The sequence below is a fragment of the Rhinolophus sinicus genome, chromosome 1, assembly GCF_057876585.1.
Source record: "Rhinolophus sinicus isolate RSI-liver-muscle chromosome 1, RSI-T2T, whole genome shotgun sequence".
Taxonomy (NCBI): domain Eukaryota; kingdom Metazoa; phylum Chordata; class Mammalia; order Chiroptera; family Rhinolophidae; genus Rhinolophus; species Rhinolophus sinicus.
Genome location: NC_142501.1, coordinates 180393984 through 180413472, shown reverse-complemented (window position 1 = coordinate 180413472; position 19489 = coordinate 180393984). Strand labels below are relative to the sequence as shown.

Here is a 19489-nt window from a genome sequence, read left to right as displayed (position 1 = left end):
ATAATATTCAGCCTTTTGAATAAGAGGTAAGATCTTAGGCATTTTTGAGTAGCACATTTCCTCAGTATTCAAAGGAAAGCAACACTGGAATTTAGAATTGAATGGCTGTTAAAAGTCAGTACCTCACTGCTGAAGTAGAACATGAAGAAAAGTTTATAGCACAAATTCTTCATTTTTCTAGTATCATGGACCTCTGAGAGTTCCTCACTTTCAAAGTGTAAGAGTCATTTATTCACTTTTCTAAATAAATAAGAGTGTGAAAAGGGTAGTTCCATTTCTCTTCCTTTTCTATTCACATCCCTGTACCATAGTTTTTCACTTATTTTTCAAATGTGGCTAGAAAAAAAGCAATCACTTGTGTTTTCCTATAATTTAAGCAATCAATATCAAGTGTGTCCCATGTACCGGAACAATTTGTGTGAAATAAACTGGCTACACAAAGAAGAAAGGCAGGGCCCCTACCTTTAAGAAGGTGGATGTGGGGGGCAGGAATAGCACACCGTGTTTCCCCAAAATAAGACCTAGACAGACCGTCAGCTCTAATGCATCTTTTGGAGCAAAAATTAATATTATATTATATTATATCTGGTACTATAAGATGAATATAATATAATATAATATAATATAATATAATATAATATAATATAATATAATATAATATAATATAATACCAGGTCTTATATTAATTTTTGCTCCAAAAGAAGCATTAGAGCTGATGCTCCGGCTAGGTCTTATTTCGGGGAAACACGGTAATATGTTCTAAAAGAGTTAGCAATCCTGATGGCTAGAACATAGGAATTACAGAGTTAAGAAGACATGGAGAGTGTGTTGTGGTAGGAGTTGAGTTCGAAAAGATTTGTGACTGCACAGCCTTGTGTGCCATTCAAAGGAGTTTCAACCTTCTATAGCGAGCCACTGAAAGTTTGTAGCAAGGGAGTGTCTTAGATAACATTGGTGCTATGGTGAAGAGACTAGATGCATTTGTACCTCTCACAAACAGGAACAGATGAAAAAGAGGAAGAAATGTGTCCATCAACCTTTTGAGGGACACACGGACCTAAATAAAATTACTGAAATGCCTGGTAGTTTCCAGTATCTCTCAGTGGAAAGAATCTCCTGGAGATTCTTTAAGGGAGACAACTGTTAACAACACCTGAGTTTTAACTTAATGTGGGAACTAACCTTTAAGGGAACTAGTCACAACTGGGAAATTCCTCGTGATACGAGGAATTTGTACCTTTTCTCAACCCAACCACATCTGGTTTCATACCATATTAAACATTTGCAGGTTGCAAACCGAAGATTGAATAATATATACAATTTAACAAAAACTGGAAATGAAGTGTGCCTAATAGGAAGATGAAAACATTTTAATAAGTATAAATTAAAACATGCAAAATGATAAATACATGCAACACAAAGATACCATTTTACCAATAAGAAATATAACTAAGAAGAATTATTTTAATACCATTTCAAAATCTCTTTTAACAAATAGGATCCTAATGCTTTGATTAATAATTCTATGTTCTTTCAGCATTTCTACTTATTTTGGTTTTTACATTGTTCCAACACAAAGTTAACTTTATTGCTCCCCTAGACACTTTTGTAAATAGTATGAAAGTCTCAAAGGTTTTAATTATCTCAGTTAAATAGGAGTTACTAGTATTTCTAACACTGGTACTTGAATTCTAATCATCTTCCCAAATTGGGCTGTGGATTTTTCCATTGAATCTCTCTTGAATTAACTGTTTTAGGCGAAGTTTTGGATATTGTATCTCTATGAGATTACGTGCTGGGATTTAGTATCTATTCAAAACAGACGAAATGATTTTAGGGAGCAGTTATTAGATAATTAAGCTGATTTTGGTAAAGTATTCGAAAACCTAATGGACATCATTAAAAATAAACTAAGAAAATCAAATTTCTTATTATCATTTCTTTTTTCAAATTCACAGAATGGTCATTTTGCTACATGCCCAACAGCTTTTAAACGATAATATAAAATCTCTTATTACAAATTCTAGGCTTACTGAAAAATAAAACCCACAGATTTCTCATTATTATTCCTTCCCTCAAATTCAGAGAATGTTCATGTTATTATATGCCCAATAGTTTTTAAATGATTATGAGGCATATTATACTACTAATTTTTAGGATTACTTAAGTGCACAGCTACCATTAGCATTTATAGGAAAACTCAGAATAGCTCTTTCAATATGCCGTTTCAGCTAAGTAGGTAGGATATTGAAAAAATTGAAATCTGCTGGTATATGTTCTTACAGACCCACAGTAACCATGGTGAACAAAATTACAACGTATATTGTTCTTTGAATAGAGATGTTTAGTGGCCTATTTTGCAAAATATCCAAATTTCCCAATTAAATGATAGAGTAGCAAGCACATGAAATAAACAATTACTGCAATATTCTATACTGGAAAGAAAAACCAAAGGTTTTTACACAATTAAAAAAAATATAATCTGTGTGGGAGGGAAGTCCAATGTCAAAAATACAATCTATGTGGGAGAAAATCCAAATGCCAGCAAGGAGAAGCAGAGTGTGTTGGGATATCTCCTCTGAGGCCAAACATCCCTAAAATACACAAAGGAAATGCCCCTGTCGGCCACTCACCATCTTAATGAATTCATCCCAGGGATAACATATGTGGTTCAAACCCCCTGTTATGCCTGATCAAAGATGTGATGGAGTCTGACTGAATGGCAGCCTTTTCCTTCTTTTAGGTGTGTGATAGTATAGCTTGGTCTGCTCTGAGGTCTGTCTCAGAATTTGTTTGATCTAATCCTACAACACGTCTAGGTCCCCTGAAGATAGGAGCGAAATGTCTAAGCCTATCTATTTTAAATTGTATATATTAAGCCTAATCTCTTAATGTCTCTTCTTACACTGTGGTCTGCTGTCGCCAAGCCAGAATAATTCTACCCCTCAGTACTCTCACCTTGGGTTTAAGCAGCTATTTCCTGATAGTAAAAGCCTGAATCAAGCTGTGACTATCCAACATTCTTCCTTTCACTAGACTGCCAGGGCTTGGTGGAGGGGAGAAATCTTAAGATGCAATCATAACACTTATTCGCTTCTCATTTCTGACATTGAGGGTGAAAATGAAACTGAGCATTTTCTAGTTATCTAAAAGCTATGCAAAACAGTTTTTATTCACTCAAATCTGTAGAAAAAAAAATAACTTCTATATTACAGCATTCTGAAAAACTGTCCAAGAGTCAAGAATTACATTTAATTTTCACTCTATAGAGAGGGCTTTTTCCTCTTTAAAGGGAATACCAACACAGCAATGTGTTTCGGGGACCACTTTACTTCTATGCTGACTATATTCATAATGCAATATATCATTTTTATTAATTTTTTTGTAATAGAAGTTTTTAAATAGAAAATAAGGTAGACTTGTCACCAGAAAATGAAATATTTTCTGTATGTCAGGCTATTTCTTTTGTTCTTGCTTTGCAATTACAGAATAGACATATTGTCAAATGTCCAAACTTCTTGGTTTGACAAATGGATATTTTACTCCCTGTAAGACATTTTTACTGTTTTCATTGTTCGAAAATATGCCATTCCGAAAGGAGAACTCTAACAGAAAAATGTCTCACACAAAATAAATAACAAAACCTCCAATTCCAAACTAGGTTAAATATGTAAGGCTTCATGAAAACCCATCAACTTCACTATCAGTGATGGTTTTGTTACAAGTTCTTATAGAGGATTTTGCCGTGGCTTTGAAGACCACATTGTTCATTCAGTCGACTACCTCTTTATTTGTCTCTACCCTCTTTACCCTCTCCCTTTCTCATCTCACTCACACACACACAAAGGCAATTAAGCAAGGTTATAATTCTAATTATCAAGTAGCTATAAAAAGAAATGTCTATTTCGCTCTGAAAATTTGATGGAATAAGCACACAAAGGGTGAAATTTCCACATCAGCTAAGCTTTCTCTTTAATGAAAATGGGTCGGGTAACAAAAAGACAAAATCAAATGCAGAAATTAAACTAATGGCATAAGATTAATCACAATGCAATTGTTATTGTTGTTGTTACATTCTAATTCCATGAGGGTAGGGTATTCACAGCATGTACATGCACTAGAAAATGTCTCAACAAGGGCTCTTCGAGACGACCACAAACTCCTCTCCAAGTCGTCATTGCTGAAGAATTAGTTCGTCACACTCAAGAGAGAAGCAACTTGGGCTTAAAAATGCCTCTCTGCATACTTCCCAGAAAAATTTTAACCTTCTGGATTTCCTAATAAACACTGTTAATTTAAAGCAATAATTTTCACTATCAGATAATAGTGATATGTGAAACTAAGAAAAACATTCACTGAGCTTGGAAATTTCCACATGTCAATAACAATTTCTAGAGTAACACAACATGCTCCCTTTTTGGTGGTATTCTCAGTTTGTCTGACTCTGTAATTTCAAAGCACCAGATAACCTGACTTATATTTTGTGTTTTCCAGATCTAGATAAAAGGTAAAATAATTCTTAGGACTTTAATTCTTCTGTCTTTTTTTATCTACTCTGTAACAGCTTTAACATGAGCCTATTACAATAACTATTCTGGGTAATCTGTCTCTCAGTGACATTATCTGGAATGCCTGATTTAAGCAAACTAATTCATCTGCATCTCTGCACCACAGAGGTCAGTTTCTTCCCTTCCTATTGATCAGAAATTCATTTTCATTCAACCAACATACAGACTCCATATGAAAGCATGCATTCGTTTATCCCACATTAGCTTTTTTAGCTCATTATCAACTTCACGGAAAGATCACCTTACCTGGCATACACCATCTCCTGGACCTGCCACTCCCAGGCACTCCATTGCCTTTTCTGTTGTGTGGTATTTAATCTCAGTTGTGGCCTTAATGACTCCATCACAGTAGACACTGACATTAACAGAGCCAGCAGGAAAATCTTATAAAACACAAACAAGAGTTAGGAGCTCAGTATACAATGTGTGTCTCATATTATTATATCTCTTAGAGAATGTGAAGGAAGGCTTTAAGAATTCATAACAATCGTACCAACTTCTAGCACTTAAATGTTTTATTTTTTATCCTTAGAAATTAGAAACCACAAAGAGAAGGTATAATTTTAGGGTTATTAAAGAAAAAAAATTACAAGATATAAACACATGGTAAAATTATGGTAAAAGCAAAGCACTAAGTCCTTTCTTCTCAACTCCCTAGGTGTTTTTTTTTCTTAATAATCTATAATCATTTTTATATAATACTTTAGAATTCAGAACAATAAAGCTATTTATTAAAAAGTTAGGCATTTGTTACTATTCTTATGAAGAATATTTCCACAAATTATAGGCAAGTTCCTCAAAACTATGTTTGGAAAGAGAAAGAGTAGAGTTGATTGAAATTATAGAACTTTATTCAATTGGTTATAATGAAAAACCCTTGGGAAGGCAAGGTTTAATGCCCTATTATTTAAGTACTAGTTACACCATACATTTATCCAAAGCCTTTTTGTGAACAAGCTGTTTAAAGTAACTGATATACTGCATTGTGAATTCTGCTCAAACATACCAAGAGTTAAAGTCACTTAAGAATGTTGGGCTCTCCATTCTCCAATAAAAGAATAACAATTAACATTTATTTCAATGGAAAAGTCGTGTTTTATTGTAACAAACAAAATTGAGCTCTTTAAATTCATTTTCAGAACATATTTTAAAAACTTTCAATCTTTGTTATGGAGACATTTCCCAAATTCTCCTGGAAAATTGTCACCCAGACATCCGGGGTTTGGTATAAGCCATTAAGTATAACATTAAGTATAAGATCAAAAAGCCAGTTCTAACCTCAGCCGCCTAATGAAGCTTTGAATATTTAAACATTCTTAGGGTGTAAGCATTAATTTTACTTTATCTCCTGCAGAGGTTAAAGGACCTCTTACGATATTGCTCAGGGAAATTTAAAGCCAACAAAAGCTATCTTAAGCTTAACTAGATGAAGAGGCTGAAATTTCCTCTTACCATATTGCTTGACTAGGCACTTAACCTGTATTATAAGGGAAATATATGTATAAAAGTTGTCTTCCCAAAGTAAGTATCTATCCACAACAAAAAACCTGAAAGTTGTAAAGCAGGTCTCCTCAGCTACCACTGTGCACACATGGTAAAGGGAGGACCTGGAGTTACTGGAGTCAAATGAAATCAACTTCAGTAAATTTCATAAAGATGATTTTGAAAGAAGATATTCATATTGCCTATCAGAAAAGAGATTAGGAGTATTATAATGGAGTGTTAACTTCCTGAAAGTCAGGTGGTGAATCACGAGAGATATATGGTGAGGTTTGCTTGCTGGTTCTTTCATATAAATTACATAAAATCTAATTTCTTTAGAATCTAACACACAAATGAGCTAATTTATTTCTGATATCTTCAGTCATTAGTTGACTCAAAACTTTGCCATTAATTCGATCTATTGATGATAATGTTGATTTTAGAAAAGTCCTTCAAAGAGATGCCCTTTGAAGTACTGTCTTTTTGTGTGTGCGTACATTTTCATATCTATTGAATGTTGGTTATTAAATTAAGACCTAATTTCTGTTTCCACCAATATCAAGATGGACTCCGTATGGATCTATCTGTTTGGGAGGCCCTCCTTCATAATATATTATTGAATTGGCCTTTTTGTGAATAATAGCCAGTGTGACTTGAGCATTATTTTGCTTTAACTATGGTTACTGTGATGTCTACATTTTATAGCTGTTCAATAAAAATAAAACCGATTACTTTAAGGATTCAAACAGAAGAGAGAAAAAGTGAATTCTGTCATATATTATCTAGACTAAAGTAGGCCAGTCATGTTTAATACTGGAAGGACATACAAATGCGGGTCAAAAATCACCGAACCAATCAAGGGTTGATAAGCCTTTATGAAAAAGAAAAAAGGTTTATAATGGAAGAAAAAAAATGGAACTTCTGGTCCCCATCATACATAGATACACAACAAAATATTAGGTCAGTGCAAAAGCAATTGTGGGTTTTGCAATTATTTTTAATCTTATAAACCGCAATTACTTTTGCACCAACCTAATACATTTGCAAAGGAGCAATCGTAGAAAGGAATTCTATTAAATTTCGTGTCTCAAGTTCTAGGCTCTTCAAGTATCTTTGTCAGCCTTCCCTGCCTCTATGATTTAAGTGGTCTGTCTTTTCAGATGAGGGACAGACCAAAGTGGTTTATGGAAAATATAATCCAAGTGTATTTCTGAAGAGTTCAAACTACATTCACTAATTCCATATAAAAAGATATTTCAGAAATCCATTAATTTAAGAGCTTTTTAGTTTCTGTATTTCCATTGTCTGAGAAGCTGTGTTTCTTTATGAACAAATTTTAGCTCTTTACCACATGGTAAACGTTAAATGAACCCACCTAATGTTTCCATGGGAACTGAAATCAACATGACTCTTTTGATTAGAACATTATTATGAAATAAATATTATTAGTTTCAAAACCTTGGTCATGCCTAAAAATGAATATCAATTTTTATATACGTTAAAATTACCTTCCTGAATTACAATATTTAGAAAAGTTTCTTACTGTTATTTTTAAGCATGTTCAGCAAAATACTTGGCACATCTTAAAGTATTTTTCATGCTCTTTCAATGACATATGAAGTTATAATTTACATTATTCAGAACATAGTTTCCTAATTAATAAAGAGATTCTACATCTTTGCGGATTCATTTCACATTCTTTTCAACTTTTAATTGGTTGTCCCCCTGCTGTGTAAAATATTTGAGCTTCAGGTACCAGAGGAATACCTTCTTCCGTCTGAGAAAAATTAGTGAATTTTTCTAGTTTAAAGCCTTCAAAAGTATTTTTATAAATCTTGGCATGAACTGGCACTATGGTAACTTTCAATTCCTTTAGCACAAAGTAGTCTCTGTCAGAGACAAACCTGTGGATGCCATCAGGAAGGTGTGATTTTTTAGAAAGCAAAGTAATTATAAATGTATCAAGTTATTGAGCTGAAAGAAAGGGGAGAAGGCAAACTTAGAGGATATTTTCTCAAATTAAAAAAAATCAGGTTAATATTTGGAAGTGTGTCAAAAGGGAAAGGAGAAGAGCAGATAGAGAGCATCTTAGGATTTCTTCTCTGTTTGGTATAATTGCACTTTAACATAATTTTGTTATTCTTCGAATTGTTACTAAATTAAAAAGGAATATACATTTTAAAAGAACATTAATATAGTACCATGCTTGGATGGAGAGAAATCTGAGTTCTTTCTGAGAACTATAAGACGGAGATTTAAGAGTATTTGATAGACCTTAAAATTGAGAGACTACACACTCACACACTTAAATGGTTAGGAGGAGGTATCCAAATAAAGAATTAGAGTAGTTGGACTTAGAAGTATACCATTCTCTAACAGAAAATTCTAGTTGCGTACCCCAATGTGTATTCTGTTCTTCCTTTTAGAAACAGATTTTGACTTGTTGTTGGGCACATTTCTATCCAACTAAAAAGATTAGGATTTTCCATTCTTTCCTTCAGCTAGATAGGACACGTGGAGTAAATTCTGACCAATGAGATACCTGCAGATGTGTCTTACAGAAACCTTCTTACTTACTGAGGCCTCCATTTCTTTATCCCAGTTGTGTGTTGATAAACTGCCTCTCCAGAAAGATAAAAAAGAGCCCTGATTTATAGTTTTTGTCAGTTTCTGTGGTGTAAATATTCCCACCATGGCTGATTTCAAGCTATTTCAAGCTACCAAAGTGTTATGGACTCAATTCCATCCTCCTCAAATTCGTATGTTGAAGCCCTAACTTGTAATGTATTGTATTTGGAGATGAGGCCTTATCTAATAGGTTTGGCATCCTTATAAGAAGAGGAAGAGACACCAGAAGTGCAGGTGCACAGAGAAAGGCCATGTGAGGACAGAGAGAAGGTGGCTGTGTGCAAGCCAAGGAAAGAAGCTCTGCCATAAGCCAACTTCTGGTTCCTTGATCTTAGACTCCCAGCTCCCAGAACTGAGAAAATAGGTATTTGTTGTTTAAGTCATCCAATCTGTGGTATTTTGTTATGACAGCCTGAGAAGTTTACTACACAAAGTGCTATCATTGAATATGAAGTAGGGAAGAGATGCACAGAATTGGCTCTTTCAATCCAGTATGAGGTGCGTCCAGCACACCACAGGCTTCATCACATTTCTTGGAGGACAGGTGTGATGTCAAAAGTCTTAGGAGCCATCTGGTTCCATGATGAATATGGCCACATGCTAGGAAGTATGGAATGGTGACTAGAAATAAACCAGGGATCTGAACAAATTATGAAGCTGCCATACCAGTCCTCAACACCAGCCAGTCTTAGTATAGGGAAGTCTGGTTACAGCACAAGAGAACACTTTACAGGGAGCAAACCACATTTTAAGTCATGTTCCTGATTAAGTCATGAGTCAGATGATCACAAATCAAGTTACATGAGCAATTTTTCCAGACTGAAAAGAGACTGGACAGATGGAGGTCTCCTCCTGAACTTTATGTGTTAATATTTTCCCAAAGAATTCTGAGAGTGGGGAAGGGTTGCTGGTATGCTTCTATTTTAGGTTTTTAAAATATTTATTTATTTCAGTTGCAGTTGACGTTCAATACTATTTTATGTTAGTTTCAGGTATACAGAATAGTGGTGAGACATTTACATAATTTATGCAATGATCCTTCCAATTAGTCTAATTGTGTGGGCACAATTAATCTAGTGCCCACCTGGCACTATACATAGTTGCTGCAATATCATTCAGTACATTCTCTACACTGGTTACATCCCTGTGACTATTTTGCAACTACCGATTTGTATTTCTTAATCCACTTTAGTTGCTGATTCCTCCATTTTAACTTGGCATTCAAAAAAGTACAGAAGAATGTTTTAAAGACATAAATCTGCATGGACTATTATTAGATGATGTGGGATACTGATGGACATTATTTCTTGCCCTTCGAAGTCACCAGTTGGTACAGGTATTCTATATAAGATGACATAGAGTTGGGAGCTCTCCTGAGCATGATTCCTCACGAGTAAAAGGGGACAAACAAATTTGGTGGCTTTTATATCAAAAGACATAAACAGAGGACTAAGAAAAGAGAGGGATAATACAAGGAGTACAATATTTATAATGAAAGATAGTCCCCTCAATTCATTTCCCTGTAGGGAAGAGAGGGAAGTTTTTAAATGGTTTACCATACCCTGTCCAGAAGCTGAAGATGGGTTATTCCAGAAAAAAACCACTCCTTATGTTTAGTAGAATTCCTAGAGGGAGAGACTGACATTTTGTTCCTCAGTTGGATGTCTATTTAAGTGTTGTCTTGTATCTTATTTCCCTTGTCTCCAAACATCCTATAAGTGAGTACTTGAAATGTAACTAGAGAAGTTATTTTATCAAAAAGAAAATCGAGGCTCAGGATGATCAAGAGACTTGTCTGAAGTTACCCAGTAACTGGCTCCACACAGAATTAAAAGGGAGCTCTTGGTCATTATTAAGTGTTTCCTCGGCTACTCACCAATTCTGGACAGAGCACAAACCTTTAAGCGTGCGCTGGGCACTCTCTCTTATTCCATAATTGGTGTGGAGAAAAAGGAAGTCTATTGTACAGTCAGTGGTACTGAATTGAACTTTCTGAGACGATGGGTTATGTTCTAATAAATCACTTTAAATATGGTTAGTTCCACTGAGAAAGTGAATTTTAAATTTTGTTTAATTGAAATAAACTTTCAGTAACCAGATATGTGACCACAATATACACCATGATGTAGGCCAGTGCAGCTGCAAAACATAATTTCTCTAGCTGTGGTTGGTGACTCACTAGGATATCATGATTTCAATTTAGTAGGTTTTGACTAGCATTGAAAAAAATTGAAAAGAAGTAAAATTTCTACCTCTCTGCTTACATTACCCATATGTTCTTGCACGTGGTCTACTTTCGCATTACAGCCCTTAATATACAAATGAGAGTTATTTAAAATTCCATGTCTGATAATTCCAACATCCATGTCACATCTAAACCTGGACTGATGATTCCTTTAACTCTTCAGACATTTTCTTTTCTTGGCTTTTGGCATGATTTGTAATTTCTGGTTAAAAACCAGACATATTGTGTCAGGTAGGAGAAGTAAAGTTAGTAGGAATGTAGTGAGAATTTATAGTAATCTGGCTAGAAGTTCGGCTGCATTTAATGTTTGCTGTAGTTACAGGTACCACAAGCTTCAAATTCCTCTGTTATCTTTGTTTTTTCCTTCCCTCTTGACCTTTGCTTCCCTACGTACTCCTCCCCATAAAGATTCTGCATCTTGCAGTATTTTCAGCTGTAATCCACCACCGTTATACTGAATCCTGTGATGGTGCTGGTGGTCAGGCTGGGGCGATGGGAAGCATTCTGGTCTTATGATTAAGTCTCAGTCTCTTAATGGGCCTATGACTCCTGATTGGGGCCTTCATAAGCGTTTCTGCTGTGGTTTAGCTTTCCCCTCTCCACCTTAAGTGAGACAGGAAGACTAGAGAGGGACACAGTTGATGGATTCCCTTGGGATGAAACTCTGGTAAAGTGGTTTGTCCTGGAGAGTAGCCTCTGTTATGGAGAACATACTGGGAGTATTTCACCACGACTACTTTTCCCCTTACCTGGCAGAGCATCCCGAAGATCTTTCTCAGATCTTCACTTTGAGAACCTGGTGAAGTTCCTGGAGGGAAATCCCACAAAATTATAGGTGCCTCATACGACTACGGTTCCCAGGAGATTCTTACTCTCAAGCTAGTCCATACTCAGCAATTCGTCAAAAGTGCCATTTCAGTCCTCCTGACTAGTTTCTGGCTCTAGTGATGTCTGCTCCAACTAAGCAGATCTTGGCTGTCACTCTCTTGATTTACGTTTCACTCCAGATTTGGGGATGGTGATTGGCCCTGCAACCTTAGTTCTCTGATGAGTGCAAGAAAAGTCATTGATTTTCAGTATGTTCAACTTTTTCTTGCTGGAAGAACAGGAGTAACAACATTCAAGCTTTTTACATGACAGGGATGAAACTGGTAGTCTAACTATTGATTTTAAAATCTTTGTTTTAATTACGTACATATGCACATGTACTGGGTCATGATATAAAATGTATTTCTTGCTAGGACTCAAAAAATTTCAAGGAACAGGGCCCTGAAACAGATAAAATAAGACCCTCGGGCTATTTCTGCTGAGGCTTGCCCCATCCATATTCCCATGTGCATAGCAGACAACATTTCATAAGAAAATCTCTCATTAAATTACAGAACACACCAGTTGAAACAACAACTTGGAGAGGTTTAATTATCACCACTGGTAAACAGTGATTTATTTATTTACTATAAATTTTCTATTCATTCATATAGACAGTATTATGGTTTGGTACATCTTGGAAAATATGAAATACTAGTTTCCTGCTTTTGTGAAAAAAATTGGAACTTTGCCATATTTCATTCTTTACACTGGTCTTAGCTACTAGGTAAATTGAACATCAAATCTTAATGTGAATAATTTTATTTGACATTTTGTTCTGCTATTTGAGACATATTATCTAAGTACTTCTTAATTTGCAATGTTAATTTTTCTGTAGTGATTTTAGTTTAACTGGATGTAGTTTAAACTCCAAAACTAATTAGTTTATTGTTCATTAAATCATTTTAAAATGTGGCATAAGAAAGTAGGGGGCTTTGCAAGAGAAAGAAAAGAGACAGAGAGAGATTTTTCTCATCTCACTTTTGTATATCCTTGTCCATGACAAGGTATGAAATGTTTATAAATGCTTAGTGTAGAGTCTTTCCTTTTTATAATCCAGCTCTGACCTCAGCTGTACAAGAAAATCCAGAGAGCGAACACTGCTTTGCATAACATAATAGAAAGGTGTGTAGATACTCTGTAAACAGACTAACCTCATAATAGCTACATTCTAAAAGGGTAAAAGGCTCAGGATGTATTTGACATATTCTTTAATTTTAAATATTTTCACTACATTTCCAAATTCTTAGCAAGATTACCTGTCTTTTATTTTAAAATGTTTTATGAAGTTCACATTTATGAAGTTTTATAAGGTACTTTTGTTCTGTGATTGTAAAAAATATCATGAATTCAAAAACCAAGTAGTCCTACATTTATATCAAAACATTCAGAAATTAATATATTAGATTTTGATTTTAGTACAATTATTGTGGCAAGTGTGGATATTCCATCTGGAATTTTCAATCTGATAGTTTGTCACGCTGCAAGCAAAGTTGGATAGAGAAATAGCTAGCTTCATAAAGTAAATAAGGGAAAGATTGTGTATAGAAATGGTACCATGATGATAAAAATAGTGAAAAAGATTTATGCTTTCCATAACAACCAAAAATATGCTCAGGAGCATGGAGAGAGAGAGAGAGAGAGAGAGAGAGAGAGAGAGAGAGAGAGAGAGAGAGAGAGAGAGAGAGGAAAAAATTTCAAAGTTCAATAATAAAAATCCAAATATCTGCTAATCTTGCTACCATAAAGCTAATAATCTTAGTTCCATATTTAATAGCTGACATATATTAAAGTGGTCTCTGCTGACACATATAAAAACATGAGATGTTGCCGGCTGTTGTTTCACCACATGGTACAAATTAATTTCTCATAATTTACACATTCGTACATTCACGAATCCAGATTAATAATAACAACCTTGGGTATGTGAAAGTTAAGCGCAGGAAACACCTGCAGAACAATGTTAGTTTCTGTAGGGAAGTAAAACCATTTATCATAAATTTATTGAGAGAAACTCAGGATGATGTTGTATATTTATTAAAGCCTAAAACAGTTCTTACCTAAAGCTTTCATGCTCCAGACGGTCTTATTCCAAAGGGCTGGCTGTGCTCTAATGCATTTATTATTTGACATAAATTCAACCTCCACAGTCCCACCAATTACTTCATCTCTCAAAATAATAAATATTTCACCAGGATTCTGCAAGATAAAAAACATAACCCATTAAGCATTTGAAAATGTTTACAGTAACCAAATAACCCATTACATTTATTAATGATAAAGTGTGTACACGATCATTGTATGTCTCCTATCATGTCCATATTTTCAACCATGCTTAGAAATAAAATATGTAAATGTGATTCTCACTACATTTTGAGTTTACCAATTTGATGTCTATTGAATTTTTTTTCCAATACCATATTTTGCCACTGAACAAACAGTGAGGACACAGTTGTTCCCTTTTTCACTTGCGTCTTCCCTGTATGTGAGGCTCCCTAACTCACAGTAATGAGCACCCCTCATTGCTCACCAAATCCTTTTTGCAAATGCTTTTCCTCCACCTTTGTAGGATTAGGTGTGTCTATCTATAAATGAAAGGACTGAACAGGCTTAACTTTATAATCTCTTGAAATTTACATGTGATGAATTTTTTTAAAGTCCAATCGTTTTAAATCTTACCTAATGGAGATTCTTTGGTTATTCGATTTATGATGAGTATCTGTGAAGTTTACTGAGTTGATTAAGGATTATAAATCTCAGTTTCAAGATTTATTAAGGTGGAAAATCTAAATCTATGTACAGAAGGCAATAAGAGTTATTGGAAACCTTTTTGAAAAAGATTTCAATTAGAGATAAGAAGATTGAAATTAGTACAGAGAAAGGAAAAGAATGAACATTTATTGAGCATTTGTTTTATACTAAAATTTATTCTAAGCACTTTTATATAAAGATATATAGTTTAATCCTAACCAACACACACACACACACACACACATGCAAACGTGCACACCAAAACGGAAGACTGTTATTTTTCCTTTTTATGAATAAAGTAAGACACAGAATTATATCTGAAAATGAATCAGAACTACCTAAATTCGAAATCAGCACTGTTTATTACATCATGTCATTTAACTCTTCAAAATAACTAGAACAAAATACTATTTTAGGACCATCTCAGATATCGCCCTTCAAAGGATTTCTTCAGAGTCAAACTAAATTTCAGTCTTTCACAAAATAAACAGGAGCCTCATTTATATGCTCTTATAAAATCATGATTACCCAAAGGTCATTAATGTCAAAGTTCTCGTATTTAAATGTTATCTCCCTAAGCAAAAATCACCCACCAATAAAGCTTACATCTTTAATGTTCCGTACCAAAGAGTTATTACAAATACATTAATGTTACAAAATCATCTCAGCTGAAACACATCCACTTTGGAGAGTTTTCCACCAGGGTTCAGGGCTCCCCAATATTTGTCCACAGGGTACTTTGAAGTAAATTTCTCCTCACCAATTAAAACTGCACATCGAGGAAGGACCCCATCTCAAGGGAACAACCACTGTTCTCCCCCTTGCTCTTGACCCTCACATCCAACATGTCAAAAACACTTTCCTATTACCTGCCCTGTACCTTCCCTAATGCACCGCTTCATCTAAATCCTGAAGGTCAGGACCGGGAGCCCCTTCTGCTCTTTTGATCTGCAACCTTGGCATCACAGGACCTCAGCTCTAGCACAGTTCTTTAGTTCCTACATGGCTCATTGCCTGTCACCTCACTTCAAATCTTTAATGACTTTCTATGTCACTTGGTTCAGATGCCCAATCCTCTGCTTCAAAGTTCTTCAGAGTTCACTTCGATGTGAACATCACTTCTTGTTCGACCTTGACCTCTCCCCTCCTGATCTTAGTAAGCCTAAGCATCCTCTCCAATGTTTTATTCACCCAGTCAACTCATTCTCACTCACGAGTGTTCATACAGGCTGCTTCTTAGGCATCAGATTCCCTCCTTCAGAGAGGGCATTGCTCCAACTTTCAACCATTTCTAGAGAGAAGTTCTAAACAAAACACAAGCACACTGACCACACTTAATGAGGCAGTTACATGTTCATTTGTACGTGGGGCCAGCTTCATGGGCATGCAACCTCTGCAGCTGCACAGGGTCCTGTGCTTACAAGGACCCTGCACTTATTGTAACATTCTGCTGTCACTGCCTTGGAGTGCTAAATAATATGAACAAGGACTCCACGTTTTCATTTTGATTTGGGCCTGGCTGATTACGCAGTGGGTCCTGTTTGTACATAATGTTGGCATGCCATTTAGTTCCTTATCTTCCTCCATCTTCCCATACTTATCCTCTCCAAGGCCCATCTCAGGTTTCGCCAGCTCCACATATTCTTCCAACAACTGAAGCCAATGAGGAGTTTTATGACTTCCAAAGGAATCCCAGAGCATTGCATAACCACACTGCTCATTTGACCCTTTCTGAGTCATGCCCTCTGAAGTAACAAGAGTAAAATGTTCAGGCTAACACATGAGAGAACTTCAGCTGGTAGAGTCTGTGCATCTCCATGCAGGAAGTGACCTGTTCAGCTCTGGGAAGGAAGACCTGCACCTATACAGCCCTATCCCTAACTATTGTGGACGTCATAATTAAAGATGGGATTGTATGGATCTAGTCAATTCCATGGAGAAAATGCAAGGATACGCAAATGGTCATCAATTTAGCTTTATCAGTTATGAAGTTGTTATTTTGCTCTCAGTCTTTTCTCTGTTTATCCCTTATTTAGGTGCTGAGAGTTCAGAGAGAGAAAGGGCTACGAAAATTATCACTTCCAAACACTAATGTTTTGCTGCATTAGTCAAAAACCTTGTGAGACCTAAACAAAAGGAACTTGGTCTACAAAGTTTCTGGTTCTGTCAGGGTAGGTGTCTTGAGGCTTTAATGATTTATGAAGCACAGGCAACAAAGGGTTTTGATCCTAGTAGATCATCATATCAGATTACTATGACGTTTGTACACATACCAGTGGCTCTTTCTCTATGTTCATGACCACTTTAGTAGCCACCAGCTTAACAAGCATACATGCATGGGCCTTACTAAGCCTGGACTATGCAGGTTCCCACAGCTGTCGTGGATCTGACACATGACAGCAAAGCAAGGATCAGGTTATGACCATGGTTGCAAATTTACCTACTAATTCTCACCTTCAGAATCATCTGGGAAGATTTTAAAACTCTCAATGTCCAGGCCATAACCCAGACCATTTATATCTGAATCACTGGGTATAGAATTCAAATATTATTATTTTTTCAAAAACCTTCACTCGTAGTCCCTATATGCATCTTAGTTTGAGAACAACTTGGTTAAAGCAAAAACACATCTGTTGGTCATTGTAAAACCTCACCATCAACGTAGCACTTTACAGCATAGACTTTTTTGGCAATAATACACACAATACTTTTTTTGCTACTTTTATTGTGTTTTTCAATTAAATCACAGAATCAGACTTTAGATTCAGGATGGTTACCAAGAACAAATGTGTGATTTGGTGTCAGAAATAAGTAGGCAGTGCTATTAGCTTCTGTATATTGTTTTACTCTGGATTCAGGGCTAAAGGATAAATAGGTAGGAGGTAACCTCTGAGATTCTTGTGGCTTGCCCATGGGACACTATGAGTCACACCCATTCATACCATGTTTCCCCGAAAATAAGACCTAGTCAGACAATCAGCTGTAATGCGTCTTTTGGAGAAAAAATCAATATAAGACCCAGTCTTATTTTACTATAATATAAGACTGAGTCTTTAATATAATACACTATAATATAATATAATATAATACAATACAATACAATACAATACAATACAATACAATACAATACAATACAATACAATATAATATACATAATAATGTAATGTTATATAACCGGGTCTTATATTAATTTTTGCTCCAAAAGACGCGTTAGAGCTGATTGTCAGGCTAGGTCTTATTTTTGGGGAAACAGGGTATAGTCAGTCTCAGGGTTTCTCTAGATTTGTTAATTACATAGTGTGCGGTCTATACTATGGGTCTGGAGACTCATGTGGCTGTAGCCATAGAAGTATGTCAATGAACAGGTCCAATAAAGTGAAGGTCTTTATTAGGGAATAGGCCGTGTTCTAAGATTCAGCTAGAAAGGCAGTTCAGTGAAATTAATATAGATCTAAATGGTGATAAAGCCACTTTAAGAGGCTTTAGTGATTATACTATAAGTTTAAGAATTAAATTTGCTCAAGAAATCAACGAGTGACTGGACTGGTTTTAAAAATATGCTTGTTTTATCATTAGAACAGCTGCACCAGTAGAATAAAATAAAAATAAAGAAACATCTGTTATATTAAAGGAAGAGATTTGGGCAGGGGGGCAGGGAGAAAAGCTGAGATTGCTGTGAACAGATTCTGCCAAAAGGAAGGGAAAATGATAAATTAAAGATCTGCTTACACAGATAAAACAAGGTAAAGAAAATACGCTCACTCTTAACTCCTCTTTGGGCCAGTGCTACTAAAGAAGAACTGTAGAGGTTATTACTTAACCTGTGATAGGGGCTCACAGAAATAACAGGAGAGGCAAGAGGCATCAGAGAGCAAACTACAGTACTTCTGAGCAGGCCCATCGAGGAAAACTTTTAGAGGCTCTCTCTTAAAGCTGCAGGTAAAATCCATAAAAGAGTAACTGGAATCATTACTTACAGACTACACAGCTCTAGTAAGTGATGATAGAACAACTGTGTGGATTGCAGAGAAGTCTCTGAGTGAGCACTGAATGTTTGATGCCATTATTAGGTGATGTGATGGTTACTTATTATTGTAAAGGGTATAAATGTATTTCCTATCCTCTGAGACAGGATTAAACCTTGGGACTATTGACATTTTTGGACCAGAAAAGTCACTGCTGTAAGGTCTACCCTGAGCATTATAGGATATTTAGCAGCATCCCTGGTTTCTAACTGTTAGATGCCAATAGCAGCCTCCCCGCCACCCTATACCCTCCCACAGTTGTGACAATAAAAACTGTCTGCACGCTTTGCCAAATATCCCTTAGGGGAAGGGAGCAAAATCACTCCCAGATGAAAACCACTCCTTTGAGGGAATTTGCCACCAAAAAAAAAAAAAAAAAAATGAAATTAAGACTTCAGAGTAGTACACAGCACAGCGATGAGAAGCTAGCAAATAACAGACCAGGTCCAGTTTTGGCCTATTTTGATGTTATTCCCATAGTAGAATGCCTCCCAGGTGGGATTTGTGTCATGGGTATAAAAAAGTTGGCTAACATTCATGTGAATAATGGATGCATGTGGCAGACTTCAAACTCACTGACTTTTTATCTCTCATAATTGATTACCCCACAAGGCAAAATCAAGAGGAATATGCTAGAAAAACAAATTACCAAAAATAAAACAAAAAAATGCTGATCTTAGAAATGGTAAAAGATGAGGCCAAACTAAGTAGTAGATTTAACCTGTTAAAACTCATCTAGGTACTTCTCAAAGAGACAGGGAATAATATATACATAGAGCACTGGAGGTATATCTTCACCAGGGCATGACAAAAATATGTTGAAGAAAAAGTATTTTCTGTTTTACGAGCGACACAAGATTTCCAAGGCGCAGGAAATGGAAAGTCCCTGCAAAGGCGCGGTGCTGGGAAAGATGACAGGCAGA

The 19489-nt window shown here is 35.7% G+C and overlaps 1 protein-coding gene across 1 annotated transcript in view; it reads right to left on the bottom strand.

The window, feature by feature from the left end:
• The window catches only part of BANK1 (B cell scaffold protein with ankyrin repeats 1), a 301747-nt gene that overhangs the window by 206154 nt on the left and 76104 nt on the right, over window positions 1–19489 (bottom strand). Inside the window, exons 4-5 of the mRNA XM_019738939.3 lie at window positions 13851–13989; window positions 4815–4951 (exon numbers count right to left, since the gene is read on the bottom strand). Coding sequence (XP_019594498.3) covers window positions 4815–4951; window positions 13851–13989 — 276 coding nt within the window. The remainder of the gene's footprint in view (window positions 1–4814; window positions 4952–13850; window positions 13990–19489) is intronic.